Source organism: Sinohyriopsis cumingii, chromosome 10, assembly GCF_028554795.1.
Source record: "Sinohyriopsis cumingii isolate HCF-2022 chromosome 10, ASM2855479v2, whole genome shotgun sequence".
Taxonomy (NCBI): domain Eukaryota; kingdom Metazoa; phylum Mollusca; class Bivalvia; order Unionida; family Unionidae; genus Sinohyriopsis; species Sinohyriopsis cumingii.
Genome location: NC_142970.1, coordinates 78236168 through 78259643, shown reverse-complemented (window position 1 = coordinate 78259643; position 23476 = coordinate 78236168). Strand labels below are relative to the sequence as shown.

Sequence of the window (23476 nt, the reverse complement as noted above, 5' to 3'; positions counted from 1 at the left end):
CCTTTTCAAATTTCTTATCTGATTAGTGACATTAATTAACGTTCTATTAAGATGGTGTTTTTTTTAAGAAGCTATCCATATCCATCAATTTCAATGACAAATTATACATGTAAGGTCATCAATATGAAACTATATATATATATATATATATATATATATATATATATATATATATATATATATATATATATGTATATATATATATATATATATATGTGTTGCATGTACTGCAAAACTAAAGCAAGAACTTTTTCAAAACACTCATTTTATTCATCAGAAAATTGTAAAGGCTTAAAATATTATCACATCCAGTCATCCAGGTCAATTGTCCCTTTTACAATCAACATTTTTTCCCAGATTTTGATGCCTGCTCCTTCTTTGAACTTTCCAGTTCTTTTAACCATGGCAAATCATCAATGGACATGGTGTAAGATTCTTGTTGTTGCTTAAGACATAAGTCATCATATTTCTCCCCGACAGTCCAAAGTAGTTCTAGGTCATACAGAGCTCTTGTCTCTGGCAGGAAAATATGTAATATTATGTTTCCTGTTGGGAAAAATGAGAAAGCAATGAATATTTGTTACAACAAATTTCAACTGAAGATTTAAAATTAAGGAATGGTAGAATGAATGAATTAAAGAAAAAGATAAAGCATGGAAGACACTAAATTAAATCTATATAAGAAATAAAAAATTTCAATAAATTATGTTTCTCTTAGAATACTTACCTGATCTTCATTAATGCTGGGAATATAGGATGTACAAACTCAAGAATCCAGCTCTCCCAAAGAAGAAAATTCACCTTTTCTGTCTATATTATAAAGTCAAAGAGCAATAACTCTTGCTCATTACCTCCCCTTGCCGCCAAAAGGTGGTAGTAGTTTTATGCTGACCAGAACATTGTGCAACAAGATGCTAGCATTACATGGAGGATGGGAGGGTAAGAAGTAATGTAAGTATTTTAGGAGAAACATAATTTACTAAAAAAAATTACCTTCTCCAAAGAATACATTCCCTGATCACATTAACATTAGAAGAGTAGGTAATAGGTGGTAACAATGCTAAACATCCTACCAATACTTCGGTTAATCTCTGAGGGAAGAAAATTGGGTTCCCCATATGAAGATTCACCCACTATCCTAAATTGCGGGCAGCACACATAGACATTTATGTTTTGGAACAATAAATAATGAGATCTTCTTACAACTTAAAATTTCCAGGTGAATTCAGTGAAAGTTGCAGAGTGCCCATCCAGAGGTTGTTCTGATGTCAATTGGGTCTGGTGTGACTAAGACTGAGCCTATCAGATCCAGAGTGTGCTGGTGTTGAGCCAAGATTTGTAGTTTAAAACTCAAGAAGGTTCAATATGTATACCAACCGATGGCCATGACAATATCTTTGACAGAGATATGATGGTCAATGGCAATGCTCACAGAGACTGCTGTTATCTTACAAGCAAAGATGCGGTGACTCCATTCTAGTGACATCTCAGAGTATGCCATGCATATTACCCACTTCAACCAAGATGAGAGGGCTTGAGGGATTATGTCCTCTCCCAGGTTTAACGGTGGGGGAGGGGGGCGGCATCTTTGAGCTCCACAAACAGTCTGCTTCCAATAAAATCTGAGCACATGTACTAGGTACTGTTTGAAAGCCTCTTGGGTTGTGTCCATACAAGACAGGTTTGATGATGATATTATGACTCTCAACTGATGGCAACCAATTCCTGGCAACAATATAGCTATCATATGGACAATCTGATCAAAACTGAAGGTAGGCTGGGTCAAAAGAGGGGGCATGCAAATTCACTGATTCTAAATAGTGAAGCAAATGTTCTCAGGAAACAGGTTTTTTTATGAAAGGTCCTGGCGAGAGGCTCAAATTCTTATTTTGTTTGGTCAAGTCAGAACAAAAAAAAGATTCCACTTGGGAAACAGAGTAATTTCGACCTATGCAAGTCCAGTTAATCAACATGTCATAGAGGTCATTATATAACCAAGATCCTCTTGGCCATGATGACAGAATGTGTTCAATGTCATGAAAATGTAGTCCTTGATAGTAATTGGAATCAACTTTTTCTATATAAAAAAACCCCACATTTTGGCTACTTGTGTGAAAGAAACACACACACTTCTCATTGAGCACGTGGATCTCTTGCTGCAAAAGTGTGTCCTTTACTGAGTCCAATGATACTTCCAACAGGAATGAAGAGGACAAGAGGGTAGGGAGTTGACAAAAGAAAAACTGAAGCCCCTCTGAGAAAATCTGGATCATCCATTCGACTGGGGGAAAGAGACCAATCCAATATTGTTTGAAAATACACAGTTGGACACCTATCGATATTTCTGTTGGCAGTCAAGGACACAAGTCAATGGCAAGAGAGTGGATGCATGTGGGTAGAGAAACTTTTTTCCTATCCCTTTGATATGACTGCCTCTGAAATTGATTACCAGATTGTCTCCATGTATATGACTGGGATCACAGCTAGCTTTTGGGTTGTGTAGCGAATGATCCAATATCATGTCACTGAGGGTGAGTCGGAGATGTAGAAGGCAATGGTTGGTGTGCAGAGAGATGGACGGGCAGTTCTCAGGATGCCTGTCTATGCACTTCCTCTATCTTGCCACCAAACAGCAGAGGTGGATGAAAGAGATAGGTTCGGGGTGGGATGTGGCTTGAGTGAGGTTAAGTGTAACATGCATCCCATCATTCAAGAAGAAAGTTAGCATCAGCCATCAAAGCATTCTCCATTGCCCTGTTAATTACCTTTGATATTCTAGCCATTGACTCACAGGTGTGTACATTGTCAGCCTTGTCTGCACTCCAAAAACTGCATGAAAAGCCAAATCCAACAACAAAGTTGTAACCATTACATTGTAAATGAGCTCTGAAGGGGTGTGCAGAATGCCTTTTTTTGCTGTATCATACAAAGGCAAAGTCAGACTGATGCAGCACAGTTCTCGTCTAATGACAGGAGATCTGAGTAGAAGGTGTCAGAATGGGTCTTGTACCTGTGAGATTGCTAAGGATGCTGTTAGTTGACTCTCAAAAATAAGAAAGGCTTTGAAATTCCCTGGGTAACTAATCCTGGCAGATAAATTCTCTGCAATTGCCTTGATTTTTTCTCAATTGTGGGGAAAGCGAGAAGAAAGGGTTGACATCCCTGCCATCAAAATTGACTGAAACCTTCACCCTGTATACGAGTGTAGAAGGGACAGGTGGTGGAGTTCAGCAACACCTGATGAATTACTCTATTGCCACTGTAAAGCTATACTCAGTCCACTCCATGATGGGATCTAAGCATGAACCATCATCAGGTTTATCCCCACACTCACTATGTGAGTTGTCTTGGTCAGGATCAACATTAATATCCATATAATACATTCCCAGAGGCATAGGCAAAGCAAGGCCATCATCTCTTAAGACTGTCACAGTACCATCCAAGAGGGTAAGTTGTGAGTAAATGGTTAGCTGTATCCACAAAATGTAGTTGTCAAATCAGTCCAGACGACTTGCTGAAATAAAAAGCAACAAGTACAGGTGGTGGGGCATACAGCAGTGCAGACAGCTGTACTGCCGGAGTAATGGTATCAATAAGATCCATGGCAATATTAGTGTTCTATGCTCAAGTTGATGAGGCATAGGATGATATGTACGGACAACTGAATGGTATAGATCAAGAGCTGGTCATCTGAACTGTATCTTTGGCAGCTGATACAGCATCAAAACTGAGGTGCAACTAAATGGTATGGATCAAGAACCAGGACAGCTGGATGGTACAGTTAGCAGTCAGGACAGCATTAAAACTGAGGTGCAGCTAGACAGCATGGCTCATTTAAGTCATTTATAAAGCCCAGACATGCTAACCCGAAGGCCACGCTTGAATATGCAAGGGGGCTTAAGCCACCTGAGCCAACTAAAATTGGGCTGAAACTCTCCTAAAGTTTTGAGACTCTTGACTAAAACAGAAGAACAGGGGAAAAAATGGCTATAATCAATCAATTCTGTTATCAATTGTTGTACCAAATAACATGCCTGTACCTCCTGAGAAGGTGTATACAGTGGAGATGAAGTCACAACTTCCAATATTTTCAATGATGTAATGGCAGCAGTAGGTAATATTTATCGTATCTTGTTGGGGAAGGGGCCCCAATGAAATCCCCCACCAGGATGGTCCAAGACTCAGTATAAGGCTAATGGTCAAAACATCAGTACTTTCAGTCCTTTGATTTTCCACATCGCTCGGTTTCTTGCAGTTTTCCTTAAAACTATCAACCTTGTATTCTCCAACCAACTGGTGCATAGGTTGCATGTAACTAATGATGTACACTTTGTGCAAGTGACATGCAGGTCTTGAGAATTCTCACTGGCTTCAAATTTTTGCATTTAGCAAACTGCATCATTTGGGTTAGTTTTGAAAAGCAAAGTAAAGATTTAAAAAAATGAATAGTTAACTGTGTTAATAATGCCAGAGACACCTGCTATAGCAAAGGTGACAAATAAAAAGATTGTGCACAAACATGAATTTCAGCACTTTCTATTACAATGTAACCATGCAGTCAGAGAACACAGCGTCCACATACATGTAGGTGAATATAATTTCCATAATTATGATAAAAAATTTAAAAAATAATGCATAACACCTGTAGAAGAATCCTCAATAAATCCAAAAATAACAAAATCCTCAAAGGAAGGGATAAAATAAACTTTCCATTGGATTTTGGGAGGCGCTATGAACAGCAACAAGGCAGGTAAGGGGCAAGAGTTATTGCCCTTTGTCTATACCATATAGACAAAAAAGCTGAATTTTCATCTTTGGGAGGTCTGGATTCAGGAGGTAGTAAGGCTTATATTCCTAATATTATTGTGATCAGGGAATATATTTAAATAAGAAACTAAAAAAGAACTTGTAAGAAGGAGAAAAGATGAGTACAGAGATCAACAAGAGTCCCTCAAATGGATTATTGCTCTTCTGTCTGAAAAGGATTTTCAATAATTCAAGAAAAGACCATTTCTTATTACTTGCCAATTGCTGACACAATCTCTGATATTCTAATTAACCACTGTGACAGCCATATCGGCTGTGAGATCAGCACCACTTTCATTTAGGACAAAGTAGACACCACTAGAAGACTGATGGTCCTTGCCAATATGACCATTAGTCAAAGACTGTCAACATCTTCACTGTGGCAGCCATATAGGATCACTAAGGATGTCTGTAGGGCACCAGTCTCATTTAGGAGCAACTCATGATAATAAATTCTACAGTGACAATGATTTTCAAGATCGCCACCATGAGGACCATATTAAATGTCGGATCTACATTAATTTCAGTCAGGACCAACTAAGAAGTCCTCTGGTGAAAACCATGTTGGTGTGGCTTTCTAGTTCGAATGAGTAGCAACAACAAGACATCAAGATGGTAGTTAAGTCTGAGGTCAGATCATTGCCATTTTCATTCAGGACCAACTAAACATCATTAAGAAGTTTTAAAGTGAAAAGCCATGCTGGTATGACCATCCATTCAACTAGAGTAAGGATATCAAGACTTTTGAAGATGGCTGCTGTGGAAGCCATAATGGAATTCCTAAGTAGCAGTTTTCATTTAGGCCCAAGCAGACACTGGGATGAACATACACATAAAGTTTCATGGCAATCCTGTAAAAAGTTTAGGCAGAGTAATAACAAATGGAAATGGATGGTTGGATGTAAAAGGACATCAAGCTATCCAGCTCTTCTGGACAGTACTATTAAAAATCAATTAAATAAATAATAAATATACTATCTGAAAAATAACTATAACTCAAAATCTAATATTAGAAAATTAAAAGGCAATCTCACAAGTTATAGTACCACATTATATTCTGAAGCCTTGCCTGAATCTCTGCTTTATCTCCACTCAGTCTCTGCAAACCCAACCCACAGGCACACACCCAAACCCAGAGACTGGGAAAAGAGGGTTGTTGTTGGAGCCTTAGTTTAAATCCAAGACTGTTGCACACCTACAGATTCCTGAGTCATATTTCATAGCACATCCTTCAACTTAATACATCATAAACAATCCTATTCAACTGCATGGATTTTTAAGTACTCAAGGGAGTTTGGATAAAGGGGTTCTAATGTATCTCAAATTGTGTAGGAATGGTTCTGATGTCTCTCAAAATGGATGAAAATATGTTGCTTTACATGTACTTACCAAGGTTCACTGCTAACCAATCCTTAGTGTCCATTCCCTCAATTACCAAATGTGGGTCTCTTGGTCCCTTTTTCTTCTTGTGCTGCAAGAAAGGAATTAAATGGGGTACCTGCACCATATATATATATATATATATATATATATATATATATATATATATATATATATATATATATATATATAACATGATACCAGTTGTGTTCATCTGTTATCTCAAGTGTTTGATCTCCTCATCATGGTTGCTCATTAAGTATACATTCACATCTAAGTCAGATTTATTACAATCTTCAACTTGTAAGCAAATCTTGACCAAAACCTGTCTGTTCTGACCAAAACCGTTCTGTTCTGACCAAACCTGTCTGTTTTGCACACAACTGAAGTTAATGACTCATGACAAGTGTTTTAGGGAAACTGTTTCTTGTCAAATTAATTATTGGGAAAAGCATCCACTTACGATGTACACACACACACATACATAAGGTAACACTATGTTCAAACCTGCAAACTGGTAATTTCTCTGACCTTTAAAGACACCAAAATTAATGTTATTATTACTTCTGTCAGGAAAATACATTGCTTTACTAGCATTATTGTATTCATGCTTATTCCAATCTAAGTCAATATTAATTTCCTAATATTTAATTTTGATCTGACAAGAAACAGTATTTAATTTTCTAAAACACTTGTCATCAATTATCAACTTCATTGTTGTGCTTAACAGACAGGATTTGGTTAAGAATATCAGCACAATCAACTTATAAGTTGAAGATTTTAATATAATTGGCTTAGAAGTGAATCCTCTCTGCATGATTTAACATTTTGGGGGAAACAATCTCAAGTTAAAAGCAACTATATATAGTACTTTACCTTTCCAAATCTTAATTCCTCTACCCTATCCCATGATGCAAAATTATTTGGTCATTATTTATCCACTAGGGATAAATATGTGGGAAACTTGTTAATTTTTTGACTTTACCATTTTTTTAAGCATAGTAACTAATTTTAGTCTGTGACACATGAATGAATTGTTTTTCATAATTGTAATTAAATATATAAAATTCACAATTTATGAAGATTATAAAATGAGAAGAAAGTTGTGTTACTTTTGGGATGTGTCTTTATTCCTCTGAATGATGTAGATGCGATCAATTTGTTACAGTGCCAGTCATACAGGTCATGTAGGCATTCATTGCCAAACATTACAGTAATGGGTATCATTTTTAAAAATGTTATTTCACACTCCTTTAAATGGCAATTATTCACTTTATCAGGATCCTCATACATCCATTTTCATTTGGAAGGTAATTATTTACTGCCCCAATAAATATATATAGCAAAAATCGATGTTAAAGAATATGGAAATTTTGGGATGAAGTCAACCAAAACTTGTGATTTAGTACAAGCCAGACTGAATATTGTGCACTGTGTTGTCACAATGAAATCTGGGTATACTAAAAATGAAAGTTTAGTACCCTGTTTTTTGTTATCAAAATCTTATTTACAAAGAAAAAAGTCTCTAAAGTGATAACAAATTTTACATTAATGCCAGATGACCTCATAAATATGCCTTGGTCTTGCTAATAATACATGCAATAAGAAAATATTTCACGAATGAAGTGAAAACTTCCACTTTATGTGTTATATATTTCTTTTATATCAATTAAACATAACATGTACATTTTGTTTTTATTATCTATATTTTTTATGACTAGCTAGACATGACAGGAAGTATTTCATTGAAAACCCCAGGCTGATATGATCATTCAGAAGTAGTGTCTACAAGATTTTCATGACGGCCAATATGGCAGCCTTATTGGATGTCATAGCAGAATCATTTTCATTTAGAACCAACTAGACAAGTCTTCTGGTGAATCCTCAATGTCGATATAACTTTTCTGTTCTGGAGGAGTAGCAATAACAAAATTTTCGAGATGGATGCTTTAATGGCTATATTGGCAGTCAGGTCGGCACTATTTTCATTTTAAGACAAACTAAATATCGTAAGTGTTATGTTGAAAACTACATTCAATATGTTATTCTGTTTAGGAAGAGTAGTAACAAAAAGATTTTCAAGATGGTGGTCATGTTGGATGTCAGATCAGTACAATTTTCATTTCGCACCACCTAGAGATCATATGAGGTCTCTTAATGAATAAGCATGAAGAGTAATGATAAGAAGATTTTCAAGATGGTCACTGTGATGTCCATATTAAATATCTGACTATCACCTATTCCATGTTGCAACAACTAGGCATCATAAACCAATATCCTTTCTTCTCTGAGATATATTTCATTATCCCATTATAAAAGCATATACTCCAAACTATGATCCAAACCAGATCACAAATATGGCTCTCTGAGTGGCAAAAAAGTCAGCCAATCTGACACAAAATTATATCAAGAAGAGCTGATCTCACTCACTACTAAATCCATCTAAGAAATGTCAAGTTGGAGCAAAACTGGATCAGAAATATGGCATCGAGAATGGCAACAAGATCAGTGAATCAGGCACAAGGTCACTGCATTATTATGCATGCATCTTGCTCATTATCAAACTTATCCTGGATCATGATATGTGTATATTATTATCACTGAAATGTAATATGGTATGTGTGTGTGTGTGTATATATATATATATATATATATATATATATATATATATATATATATATATTATTATCACAGTAATGCAATATGTAGATATATTATTTATATTATTATAAATATAATGCAATATGTATATACATATTATTATCACTGTAATATGATATATGTATATATATTATTATAACAGTAATCCAATATGTATATATTATTATCACATCAATGCAAAATATATATATATATATATATTATTATTACTGTAATGCAATATGTAAATATAATTATCACTGTAATGCAATATGTATATATTATCACTTTAATGTGATATATGTATATATATATTATTATCACAGTAATGTGATATGTGTATAGTTGTCACAATCTCAGCCATTCAGATTCAAAATCACCTCATTAGACACATGGTTCTTACTTAGTTTACTTGTCTAGGTCTTGATAACAGATGCATATATTCAAAGTTTAATAAAAATCCAATTAGAAATATGGCCTCCAGATTGGTAACAAAGAGGATCCAATGTAAGATACCATTAACATGTTTGAATCCTGCTCATTATCAAACTTGTTCATGATTTTAATGATATAAACTCACATTCCAAGTTTGATCAAAACTGGATCAGAAATATGGACAAGTGGTAACAAGAAATTATTGAAGGATGGAGAACTGACAACAAATACAGAGCTATTGCCATATACTCGCTTGGCATTTTGGCCAGCTGAACTAAAGCTTTCCTTTGGAACAGATTTGATAAACTAAAACAAACTCACATCAAAACATTTTTATAATACACATAATATGAAGGACAACATAATTATTATGGAGTGACAGTTTAGATTGAAAATATAATTTCAAAATAACTTTTCTGTAACAAATTCTTCTTTGGGGGAGTTTTGTATCCAGATTATATTCTTACTGAATTTAATTTATTAGGCCGTTAGGAGTACCTACATAGGTGTTATGCAATCTTGGACTGCCAGAAATACTTCAAAGAGATGGAATCCTTTGTTCGTAGCTTTAGTTAATGCCCAGGGCGGAGTATGGATCTTACACATCCCGTGTTAAGAACTTGACACATCTGCCATAAATTCAAAGGCTACAAGCTATCTAATCATAAACTAGACAGGGAGCTAAAACTGAATGTGGGGGAGGAGTCAACAAATTTAAGTGGGAAAATAGAGAATGTGTAGTAAGACTTGAAATTCAGCAGTACACTAAAGAATTAGAAGACAGCAAGACATATTAGCATCATAGTGCAACCACCATATTCTGGGCATGCTGAACCTGGATGAGTTGAAGAATTCTAAGGAAATTGTACATGATCTAAGCACACTGCTAGCTAAAATGACTGCTCCCTTGTGCTCAAAAAATCAGCCTGAATTAGTCTAAAGAACACTACCTTCAGCAGCTATTAAAAGAGGGAGAATGAATTTTGCCAGACTATACAATAGCTGCTTCTGAAAGTGTAATGAATAAATTACCAAATATATAATATGTAAAAAAGTTATTGGCTCTTTCTTTACAATTTACCTCTGAAGTTCAGGAAGTGAAAATGACCAAGTGGAGCAAGCAGTTTTTTTTAAAGGTGCACATCTGGAGTAAGGCCCAGCTGTATACTCTATAACCCATATTGCACCCATCAATCAAACACCAAAATAATGGAAATAAAAGTTCTTTGAACAAATACCTATGATATACAAGGTCCTTTTTAAATAGCCAGTATAACCAGTGAGGAAACCTGGGAAATTCTTTTTCTTTAAAATTCTAACCCTATGCAAAATACAAAACTGTACACAGCTACTTTTACTACCAACCAACTAGGGAGCTCATGTTCACACATGTAAATGACATCATTTTGTGTCACACAAATGTTTACGAACTCAACATTTTATCTTTGATGTGAAAAATGTTGGAAATTGTGGTCACATCATATTGGCTGACAAAAAAATAGGTGATCTAAACAAAGGAAATATTTCACAATCGTAAAAATGGCGAAAGTAGGTAATGTGCAACTAATATGCTACAGAATTAGATTACAAAGATGGTACCAGCACAATGCTGAATTGTCGAAAGCACAAACATGAACCCCTTTAGACCCAGAATATGGCTGCTAAACAGGTTCAAAAAAGATCCTCATTTATCAACCAATTACAGCTTTCAAGACTACCTTACTTTCTTCAATTTCAAAAGTAAAATGGCCAAGTGCATGGAAAAAAACAATCACCATAGTCCTCACACAATAGTGTATATATATATATATATAGGTGAATGCCAGTTTTACCAGTTCATGGGCTATGGAACATCACTGATGTTTTGTGTTTTTACCAATCAGTTCTGCTCCTGCTGGAACTGAATGACTTGCCTCATGTGACATGGTTTAACTATGCTTTGTTCACTTGTGCTATGACCACTCTGGTGGCCTAAGTAGTAAGAGCATCTGTCTCAGATGCAGGAGGTCGTGGATTCAAACCCCAGCTGAGTCATGCCAAAAACTTATACTCCAGTGCTAGCAAATCACTATAAACTGCCATACTGCAGACATTGTAGCGATATGACTCAAATTGTTAAAGCTACATTAAAAATCAAAACACACATACACATTCACACAATTTATGTATAGCAGAGTGCGATGCAAGGAGCATATGAAGCAGGGAATCAGACTACTGAAGACATGTTTATGACACTAAATTGTAAATTGGAAACTATAGATTTAAAAATTTCAAAAAAACATTTTCAACATATTAAGAGGAGGTAACAATCATAAACACCACAGGTTTTATGTCGAAAACATTTTTGAACGTATCCATGTATGTTTCATTTGCTGAGTAATCACTATTTACCATATGAGGTCTCAAATTAAGGAGTCCTACTTCATTTCAACAATATGGAAATGACCTGCCATATCTTCCCTCAAATATTTATTAGCACATTGTACTGGCCCTGTGCTTTACCCTAGACATGTTCATTATAACAGAACTGACTAAATGAGACTACTCCATTTCGACAATTGGGTGGAGTATGATGCCACAAGTCTGCAGCAGAAGTCCCATTCACCATTATAATCTGCCATGCCGCAAATACTGTAGGGATATGACTAAAATTGTTACACATCTCACCAGAGAAATATGACTATTAAAGTTAAAATCTAGAGTAGTATTTAGCTTAGAATAAATGAGAAATTACAGATTTCTTTCAGAAATAACTGCATTGACAGTTAATTGACTTAATCCAAAGCTACCAATGCATATTTACCATTAGTGTGTGTGTGTTTTGGATTTATAATGTAGCTTTAACAATTTTTCAGTCATATCACTATGATGTCAGCAGTGTGACAGTTTATAGTGATGTCTAGCACTGGGGCATCATGCCACAAACATGTAGCATGATGTCCCACCCACTCACATTATTCTGATACCAGGCTGACCAGTCCTAAACACTAACCACTTACTGCTGAGATCCAAGCAAGGCAGCTAAAAGCACCATTTTTTATAAGTCTCTGGTATAACTCAGCCAGGGTTCGAACCCGCAACCTCACGCATCTGAGGTGGATGCTCTAACCACATTGCCACTGGAGCGGTCATTATGTTTTGTGATGGATCTCTATGCTGCTGATGACTGTAAAGCTAACAAACTTAAAACAAAATATTTGTTTATTTTAGCAACAGCTGTACTTATTCTATAACGTTAAAACTTTTTTGGCTCAACACTGAGACTGACTATAACTTATTTTCTTACCAAGAAAACCACTGTCATCAAATGTAAACATGTAAATGAATGTCTTCATTTTGTACAAGATGTGTGAACATGTAATCATTTTTTTACAGCTTTACATCCAACACAGATGAAGAAATAATTTAGTGGCAATGCTACGTACAATCTTTCTGATTTCCTGTGCTATGGCCAGAATGTGTCGGAGAGATGTCCCGCTGACAATGACCATGTATTCTGCAAGTTTGGCCTCAGGAGGGAGTCGCAGAACACAGGTATCTATGGCATTGCTTTCTCTCAACACAACCATAAGTTCATCTAATTCAAATACACCACTTGTTCCTCCTGTTGAATACACAAATAAAGGAATAAAGGAATGAATGGATGTTGAAATCATCAAAAACAAAGATAACATGAAACACAATGAACAAAATGAGAGAAAACAATCAGCCGAGCCTTTTAATTTCAATATGGTTGAGGTATGTGGAGTTGGTAAATCCTGTAAATATTGTGCCCAACATTTTTCCAGTCTCTAAATTATACTGAGATACACTTACGAGACTCTGTGCCACTTGTTTTGAGGTCAATAATATAAATACCCTGAATGCATGTCGACAGCTACCATTCTGAGTGCTTTGGCTATTTACAAAACAAGGATGGACCAAGATGTTACAAATGACTGAACCATTACTTTTTCATTTGTAACTCTCAGTCAATCCAAGTCAATACAATCACAGAAATAGCCGAACTGATCTGAATAAAATGGTTTTTATTTGTGAAGAAATTTCTGGCAAACAAAGTGCATGATTTTTCTGTAAATTACTGTGCTGACACACATCAACGGCATATTTTGTCTCAAAGAAATAGTCTAGGTAGTTATGAATTGCAGGTATTTTATGCACCTTCCTTTGTCTCTTTTATTTGAATCTCCTCAGTCTCTGCCTCAACACAGTCATTGTGAAATCAACTGGCAGATCAATAATGCTGTGTGACACATTGATTTCACTGACTTTAGTAGAGAATATCTGGAATCCCTTTCAATATCTGCCAAGATAGACAGTTTCTAATCACAGTGTAGAGTCATGAGGCAGTCAGATTTGAAACACCAGCTGAACTGCAAAGTACACAATGATGTATCCTTGCATTCTATGACTTGTATCAAAGTTTAACACAAGATCTTTACACAGTGCTGTTGATAAACTACACAATGAAAATCCCTCTTTCTATGTTAAGTTTAGCACATGATCTTAATAATGTCTTTTTCAATCAACTAGATAACGATATACCCTCTTTTATGACAAGATTAACATGTGATCTTAACACTGTGTAGTCAATACACATAATGATATACCCTCTTTTATGACAAGATTAACATATGATCTTAACACTGTGTAGTCAATACACACGAGTCCAAGGCTCGGCATGGGTACGTGGGAAAGCCTGCCAGTAGCTTCTCGTGGGTCAGTGGTTTTTCTCTGAGTTTTCAAGGGTTCTTCCTCCACCAGTTATACTGGCCACCATGTATAGCCTATCTTGTGCTGAAAAATGGCATTAAACCATACAACAACAACAATACACACGATGATATACCCTCTCTTTCAATGATAAGTTTAAGACAAGATCTTAACAATGTTCAGTCAGTAAACCACATAATGATGTACCCTCTCTTTATGAATGTTTCTGACCTTACAATGATACTAAAATCCACAATAAAACATAAACTTCAACAATAAAATTTGTTTGCAATTAGTTCTAATCCTAAGAATGATCACTCTGACACCATAGCATCTCCATTCCCACCAAAGAAACTTACGTGAGTGAACACCTGGCATTACTGTACCATATATAAAAACATTAATTACCACCATTAAATTAAAAGAAGGAATGAAGAAACATACCATGCAGTTTACATATCCTCAAAAAATTATTCTGAATAAATATGTTTCATGCCTTTCGAGTTGAGAGTAAAAAAGGGACAAAAATGTGGGAAAATAAGTTGTCACATGTACAATACATGTACCTTGAGACTGCATATTTAGGTACATTAGTTACAGACTTAGGTACATTAGTTACAAATTTAGGTACATTAGTTACAGATTTAGGTACATTACAGATTTAGGTACATTAGTTACATATTTAGGTACATTAGTTACAGATTTAGGTACATTAGTTACAGATTTAGGTGCATATTCAGGTCCATTAGTTACATATTTAGGTATATTAGTTACATTAGTTACATATTTAGGAACATTAGTTACAGATTTAGGTACATTAGTTACAGATTTAGGTACATTAGTTACGTATTTTACAGATTTAGGTACATTAGTTACAGATTTAGGTACATTAGTTACAACAAAATAGGGCACCAAAATCAAATTCTGGTGCTTACATAACACAGTAGAACATGGTTTCTTCAAATTATGTCAGAGGGCCAGTCCTTTTCACACGATAATTGCAATGATAAGGATGCTGGTTTTCTTGCTTGTTTATTTAAGATTAACCTTTAGCTAAAGTGTAGTTTGGCCACAGATTACCAGACTATGAAAAGAAGGCATGTTGTGGAAGAAAATAAGACGCATATTGGAAGTGGAAGATTGGTTAATATGTAGTGAAAACAAGGCTTAAAAAGAGTGCATAAAACCTGATTTTAGGACCCAACCTCCCCTATTTTTTTTATTCAATCTCCCTACCTGACTTTTGAAAAACTGACAGGCATGGGTTTATGTGCTCATTTTGGTCATTACACCATGGAATAAGGCCATATGACTTCAAAATTAGCTCACTGTAATTAGTTCTAACTGAGAGAAGTACCTAGATTACATATTGAAATTGCAAATAGATAAAACATATTTAATCAACTGCAATAGGAACAAGCAATTCTTTTTTTTTAATTTTCAAAACTTCACAGAAAAATTAACACAGTCCAAACAATTCACACTCGCTTTTGAATCAACTCCTTAAACATGTAGTTGCAAAATTTAGCCTGTAACATTAGTGACAAATTGATGACCGCTATATCCATGTGCTCTAATGTGTAGTTATAGGGGTGGTTTCAAAAATGTTTTTAAATGTTTCGCTTAAAGTCATCTTTTAGTGAAGTGGTAAAACCCTTACAAAATTAAATTGCTACTTTCAATATCTGAAACTATCTGTGATTCATCTAGGTACTCCAGTCAATTAGAATTAAATACAATATAGTTTCTGCTGTGCCTATTTCAAGTAAAATTGCTACAATGCATGGTGTATTGACCAAAAATAAGCACATAAACCTTTAAGCCATTTAAGATTACATTTATATAATAAAACTGACCTATGCATGCCAATTTTGGTCACAAATGACACCAGCACTTACTCAGGTTTTACTGTACTGGGGTGCTTGCACGAAGCTACTTTTTTAGAAATGAATGCACTTACTTTGGTACTGAGAAAAGGTGGTACCCAAAGTGGCTCTACCTACTTATGAAAAAGTGGAAGGTACTCAAGGTAACAACACCTAATATTGAGTGATGGGCAGCACCAATGATGGCTCTACCTACTTATGAGAGAAATGGGTGGTGTCCAAGATGGCTCCAGCTCCTCCTGTACTTCTTCCTCCTTTTCTCCACCAACAAAATCTTCAATCTCCTCATCAGATTCACTGGATGCTGAAGATGTCTCACTTTCTTGTAAAACAGTGGAATCAGCATGGCTCATGCTGAACTTATCCTGCATTTCAGTCACACTGAACTTCTGTTCTTCAAAGCTACCACCCTTTTCCTTGGTGTCATGTACTTTTCCCCTTTTTGATGAAATTTTAATTGCTTCCACTTTAGTTTCCATGTCATTTGCATTACCTCTGGATGTTTCATTTGCATCCTTCTCAACTGAATTATTATTTACATCACCTTGAAAGTCATCCATTATCTCATTGAGAAGTAATTTAAGTTCTTCATCATTCTTCGAATCAGAAAAACTTCTAACAGTATTTATTTTCTTTAAGACTATGCTAAAATGTGCAGACTGGTACCCTTTATGTAATATATGGTTATTCCTCCTTTGTGCAAACAATGGACATCCAGACTTGCTAAAGCGAGCTGCACACAATGTATTTTTATAATGCCCACTAAAACAAGGCAGAATTTGTCGATGATTTGTAATGCTTACAAAGTCATCTCGATCGAACTGACTATAAATGACTGAAAATGAGGATGATGCATTTACTTTCCTAATGGGAGATAAATTTTGTTTACAGTACAAATTACTTTGTCTCACACTGCTAATGGCAGGTCTCAAATAACAAGATATGCTTTGTCTCAAGGTATGACTTGTATTCCTTGTGATCCAGTATCTAATGAGCATCAATTTATGAAGGACATTTCTATGGTAACAAATTCTGTTAAAATTGAATGTGATCAAAGCCATGTCTTCCTTTCAACGTTGTGATTAACTGTAAAGAAAAGAAAATCTTTAAGTCATGATAGGTACGAAATTATAATATCTAAATTATAATAACCATATTTAAAAGTGAAAGCTAACCACTTAAACTAGTGAACCATCATTTGTTGATTCTTTACGGGACAACCATCATTGTACCTACATATGCTTTTAAATAAATTTAACTTGTTACCTGACCACATAAATCTATGCATTGATGCTGCAATCTCTGCTGAAAAGAAACTTCAGTAATAAATAAATCTACTTCCATGGTCTACAATTTTTTGGAGTATGAAGACCTCTTCTTAACTTCAAAAAACTCTGCGAACACCTACATGCTAATAGTTGTACTTTGGGCTCCGTTAATTGAGAAAATACATACCCCTTGTAATAATCCTGTAGCCCCCAGGGGTCTTTGACCCACAGGTTGGGAACTACTGTTCTAGTTATGACTGTTGTTTAAGGAAGGCTTTCCTCTGCTTTTATGTCTTTTGATGATTGTTTTAAAAAAAAGATGGAATTTTCACCTCACCCAAATGAGGGATCAAAATACCTGTATGTAGAAACACTCTTATTATGGCTCCTTCTTCTAATCAGATCAGAACCGGTTCATCAACAAAACTGATTTTTTCTATGTGTCCCAAGGAATAGAAAACATGCACCAAAATGGCAATATAAACAGGGCAAAATAACACAATTTAAGCATTATGAAACTGAAACATGTCTTCCCACATGGTCCAATATTCTCAAAATTCCATGGTCCTGTTGTTTATTAATAATAATGGTGAAAGGAATAGTCCTTATCAACTTCCTCTGGCACTGTAGTGATCCCAGTGAGGAGATTTCAATAACATAACAAATATATCCACCACTGATTCATTTCAAGCACACAAAAAAATCATCAAATATTCGATTCTTGGTAGCAAGGGAATCTATAATTTCCCCCTAATCAGAACAAGAAGTTGCCACTCACATAGCCGTTGTCCCCTACCAGCTCCCACTATAAGACTGGAGGACAGGGAACTGGGTGCTGAGATGAAGCTTCAAAGCAAATCTGCTGTAAATCAGATCAAAAATATAGGTGCTAGCATTCACAAGAATGAACATTTGCAATGCCAATGCTATGACAATCAAGGGCTATAACTCTTGCAGAATCTACTCATCATTAAATCTTCTGATCTCTTGATGACATGAATCTTTAAGGAAACTTGGTATAAATCTAATTATAAATGTTAAAGCAGGAGTATTCACAAGATGATCAAGGACCATAACTCTCTGAAAACAGTACAGAATGTTGTCATCATCAAATTCATTTAAATTCTTCTGAGATTAAGCTTCATGATAAAAAAAAAAGAAATTTCTCAGATAAAACCTAAACAGAGAAAGAAAACGATATCACAACAAAGTTCCAATGCAAACATAACTCTGGTCTTTGGCATCCTGAGCAACTCAAATTGTCTGAAAAAAGCACACCCAGATTTGTCCTTAATTAGTATTAGTCCTTATCTAATAATCATAAAATACTTCAACACTCAGCTGGTCCACATCAAACACCAAAGGATATATTCCGCTTCATTAATCTTTACAGAAAGCTTACAATCAACAGGTCATCAGATAAGTGATGCAACTTTGAACAGGTATAGAAAGTTGTCTGGTGGAGTTGGCAATGTTTTGGACAAAATACATTGTAAGACTGTTAATTTGAAACTTTCCAGGCAGGAAAATCAAAAAAATTCAAATTTTTTATGAAACCTTTTTCAGATTACTGAAGGACAATGAGCTCTTAAAAGAAATCCAAGGAAGATACCATTGGGCTTTTCAGCATTTCAGAGCAGAAGCTATTGTAAGGAATACAGATATTTACACATCCCACATAAAAAAACTATCCTAAAAATGTTACAAAAGGAAGAAAATTATAGCACATTCATATGTCCATTGATGTAAGTATGTATGTATGTATGTATATATGCATGTATGTATGCATTCATGCATGTATGCATTCATGCATGTATGCATACATGTATGTATGTATGTATGTATGTATTCATGTATGTATGTATGTATGTTATTGTTGTTATTGTCGGGTTTAACGCCATTTTTCAGCACACGATAGGCTATACATGGCGGCCAGTATTAATGGTGGAGGAAGAACCCGGGAAAACCCCGGAAAGAACCACCGACCCACAAGAAGCTACTGGCAAGCTTTCTCACATACCCACATTGGCTGAATCCGAGACTCGAACTGGCGCAGACAGAGGTGAGATGGCAGTGATCCGTAACGGAGAGCGCTTTAGACCACTCGGCCACTCGGGGCCCCATGTATGCATGTATGTATGTATGTATGTATGTATATGTCTCCATGTATTTATGTATGTATTCTTTTGTACTGATGCATACCATTGTTAACAATATTTGATTATGTACAGACTATAAATGAAGTTGTGAAAAGTACTAACACATATGTATGCAATTATGCATCTATGTACATATGCTTGTACATATGTGTAAATGTCTGCTATTCAATAATACCACTGTAAGTAGTATTAAATGTCACTGAAAATACTGCTATTAGTAACAATAATAGTAGCAAATTAGTATTATTATTATTTATTATTATTATTATTATTATTATTATTATTATTATTAAGCATATTTTTACAGCTCATTACAGTTTTGATTTTTTTTTAAAATTTATTTATCATTCTCTCTATCTTGAATATCCAACATGACATCTGTCTCTGTTTTCTCTTCCTTGTTAGATTTCCAAGCATTGTTCTTGCCTGGAGGTGATGCTGCTTTCCACGCATGCATCAGCAATTTTTAAAACAAGTTCATTAATAGATGCAGATACATAGGTGTTTTGTTCTGACAAGATTCAGACATACTAAAAAAAAGTGATTGTTCCAAAGGATTTAATGCCAAGGGTCAACAGATGAGCGATTTTACTTACCATCCACATACCATGGTTAGTCAATATAAATTTATTAATTACTAGTGAGCATTCAATGGTCAAAACTGATTGGAAGGTGAAAACTTCATTATGAAATATGACATGGCATGGCACGGTTGGTCTCTGCTACCAAAAAGTTGAGATCTACTTGCTGGTCTAAGTAATGATGTACAATAAAGAAAAGTAACCAGAGGTCTCGGAAACGCTTAATCACGCATCAAAGAAAATCACTTATACAGGAGTCCTCTGTATGCACACATTTACCGGACGGCAAATTCAAGGGCTTGCCAGTCATGCTTCAACCATTTGCTGAGTGGGAAAATGTGTTGATCAAATGATGATTTTAGTTGTGCTGATATTTACAATGAGAACATCCAGTGGCTGAAAGACCATGTTGTCATTGTAAGAGTACGTCTGAAGAACATGACAGCTTGGCAGCAAGTTCAAAGACTTGACTAGCTACAGAGTAGTGGGAAAATGTACATATTTACAATGACTGACTTCAGAGGCAGAAAGACCCAGTGACGTACTTTTGTGTAAGAGTACATCAAATGAACAACTTTACCTTTCATTACTGTGTTTGTTTCCAAGTGTAGCTGAATAAGCAGTGCATGTAACCTCGAAATCAAGACATGATGAGAGTTAAACAAAATGCTGTTTGCAATTTGGATAAGTATTTTGGGGCAAACTGCCAAAGATTGTAATGAGATTCAACAGAGTGCTAGAAGTTGCTAGAACTGATATTTCACATGGAACACTATGTGTGATGCTTTGCTTAGTGCACGGACTAAGACCTTTCCTTGGCCTGATATAATTCACTCTTACTCTAGTGTCTAATGGACAAACAAGAGTTATATGTCAGTGGTGTAAAGAAGTTAGAAAATTAAACTTGATGGCAATCACTGGTTCTACTCATCTGGAAATTTAGCCACTTTATGTATGCTTCTGGTAGGGGACTGCAACTTTTGCTGGTGGGACTCCTGTTTTTTCCAAAATAGGAGTCCTGGACTCCTAGTTTTAAAATCCTAGTGAGACCTCTGGTAATGTAGGTACAATGTGTATAACCCTTTACCTCATAAAGCATAGTTACAAAGTGCAATGTACTATAAATAGAACACCTGTTACTTATTTGACCCCATATGCATAAACCTACCTGTGAACTGTTAAGCAATGTAGTGCATATTACATTTAACAGCAATTTTAACCATTTTACATTTTTGGTACACATCTATTATATGTGGAAAAATGTAAGAGTAAAGTCTGATTGTTATAACTGTATACCGGTAATTATTTTTCACGGAAGAATTTTTTATGTGCTTTAAAATCTTGAGAGAACTCATTCACCATCATGTCAGTGAAATCGCGTGACCAACCGTAGCTGCCATTTCTCATACTCGAAATTTACAAGTTTTTCGTCTGCGTCTACATCACAAAGTCATCTGAATTTGATAATTTATAAAAACTAATTGCTGCCTACATCAATATCAGAGCCTTTACCTAAGTTATTGAATCTTTCATAGATATGATTCTAATCGTGAAAACTTCGTAAGTACTGAATGAAAGCTGCAACTGCCATTTTGGAGAGTGGAGATTATGAACCAGTTACTTTAAATAGCAGATATCGACCAGTGCATAAACAGTGACCACGTTATCTGACGTAATTGTCATTCACAGAAATGAATGTAGTATCTAATAGGGGGTTTTCCCCGAAGGTGAATCTATGAAAACTGGCTTAAAATGGCTTATATTTACAGCCGACGTCAAAAGGCGCTTCCATGCGACTGGAGTAGAGGTGTCAAAAGGCGCTTCCATGCAAATTGTGTAAGGCATCCAAAGACGCTTGCATGAGGTAAAGGGATAATGTATGTATAAAGCCTGCAGTACTGAAAAACAACAAATTTAGGATACACAGTAGTGGTGATGCTATCTGTACATTTTTCTTAAAATCTTGGTCATACAACAGATCCTTCCATATATCATTATGAATCATATCCATGTCTGTTTCTCATTGAATTTTCATGTCATCATCTTTAAATGTAGCTAACATTACCAAATTTCTTCATGCACAAATGAGTTAAACATAATTCGTGTTGACATACTGTGCAACACCATTCATTTCTTACAATGCTGATAAAGACTGGTATATGTACATTTAATCTGACATGTTTTTGCCAAGTTTTGGAAGAGCCCATATTTGATACTGCAAAGAAATCAGTGGAAGGCAACTATGTTAGGGCTGAATATAGTCACTGATCACAGCTACTCTTCCACCGGTCATGACGGCATAAAAAAATATTGATGCACCATGTATTTAATGAGATGTGTTATCTTTATCTCAACTCAAACGGTGTTGAAATACTCGATGTGCTACACTAATTAGTTACATTTAGCTGTATTTGATGATGTTAACCTGAAAATTCAGTTAGCTACAGACACAGATATCATTCCCAATGCTTTGAGGAACATACTTACTATGAAGAACCAATTATTATACATGTAATACAAGTCACATGGGTCATTAAGGCATTCAACACTATTTTAGTAACAGGTGTCATTTTTTATAATTTTTTTCAACAAACTTTTAAGTGGCAAATATTCACTTCATTTGGATTCATAAACATCTATATTCCTTCGGAAAGTCATTATTTTGATGCCCCAAGAGGTGTATATGGCAAAATCAATGTTCAAGTACATAGACAATTTTGGTTTGGATGAAATGAACCTAAAAGGTGTGATCCAGTACGTTCAGGATTGAATGTCATACTGAAAGCTATGCATATTGATAGACAAATTCGCACTACCCTCGACTGTGACGATTCCAGTCTACGTACTCTTACTTTGACCCAAGTTTAGTACATGATCACCATTGTAAAAGTCCATAATGATTGATAATTTTCGTCTGGAAGTTTCTTGGCGACAGTTAAGGTGCAGAGCATTCAATAATTAAGACTGAATAAACGCTGGTTAAGGAAAATTAGTGTTACATTTTAAAAGAACAATTATTATTTAATTTAAAATGAGTAAATGTACATATACAATGTGACTTGTTCTATAAGAGTACTGACATGAATATTCACAAACAGAAAATATATTTTCGCTTGAATTTGTTGTTCATTTATTCTCCAGCCAGTTTTCCTAGTGTGCATAAAGTTGTTTCACATGTTCACAGCTATTCATTACTGTTTTAGGTTGCCCACAATCAATATCCATGAAATGCCGAAGCTTGACATTCACAAAGTTAAAACAGCACGTGCACGCTGATTCGAGTGGAACCATCTTCTATCTCAAAATCTATAGATGGATAGTTGCAAGGGAAAATGTGAAACATCATCAATTTATGCAAACAGCTAAGAATGTTTAAAACCTCAATAAAATAAACTGAAGCTTCGTAAACATACCAACAACCAGCCCTCATCCTACACTGGCGTGACAAAAGGGAAGTAACTTGCTCTGCGTAGATATAGTTGTAACCGATCAAGTGTTGTAGTATCTATCTATGCAACCAACGTAGAAAAGATTCATTTAGTATGTACGAAGCAAAGTAAGTGAACAAATTTATCATATTTATAGCAAAGATACCTCGGTGCACAGTG

The 23476-nt window shown here is 35.3% G+C and overlaps 1 protein-coding gene across 1 annotated transcript; it reads right to left on the bottom strand.

Annotated features, from left to right (window-relative positions):
• Positions 1–248: 248 nt before the first annotated feature.
• On the bottom strand, positions 249–23338 carry LOC149790440 (uncharacterized). The gene is made up of 5 exons (XM_089972493.1): positions 23282–23338; positions 16057–16946; positions 12687–12865; positions 6196–6277; positions 249–546 (listed from the first exon to the last, which is right to left on the bottom strand). Exons 2-5 carry the CDS (start codon positions 16919–16921, stop codon positions 341–343), a joined length of 1332 nt encoding a protein of 443 aa, XP_089828619.1. The 5' UTR covers positions 16922–16946; positions 23282–23338; the 3' UTR covers positions 249–340.
• Between the last annotated feature and the right edge of the window lie 138 nt (positions 23339–23476).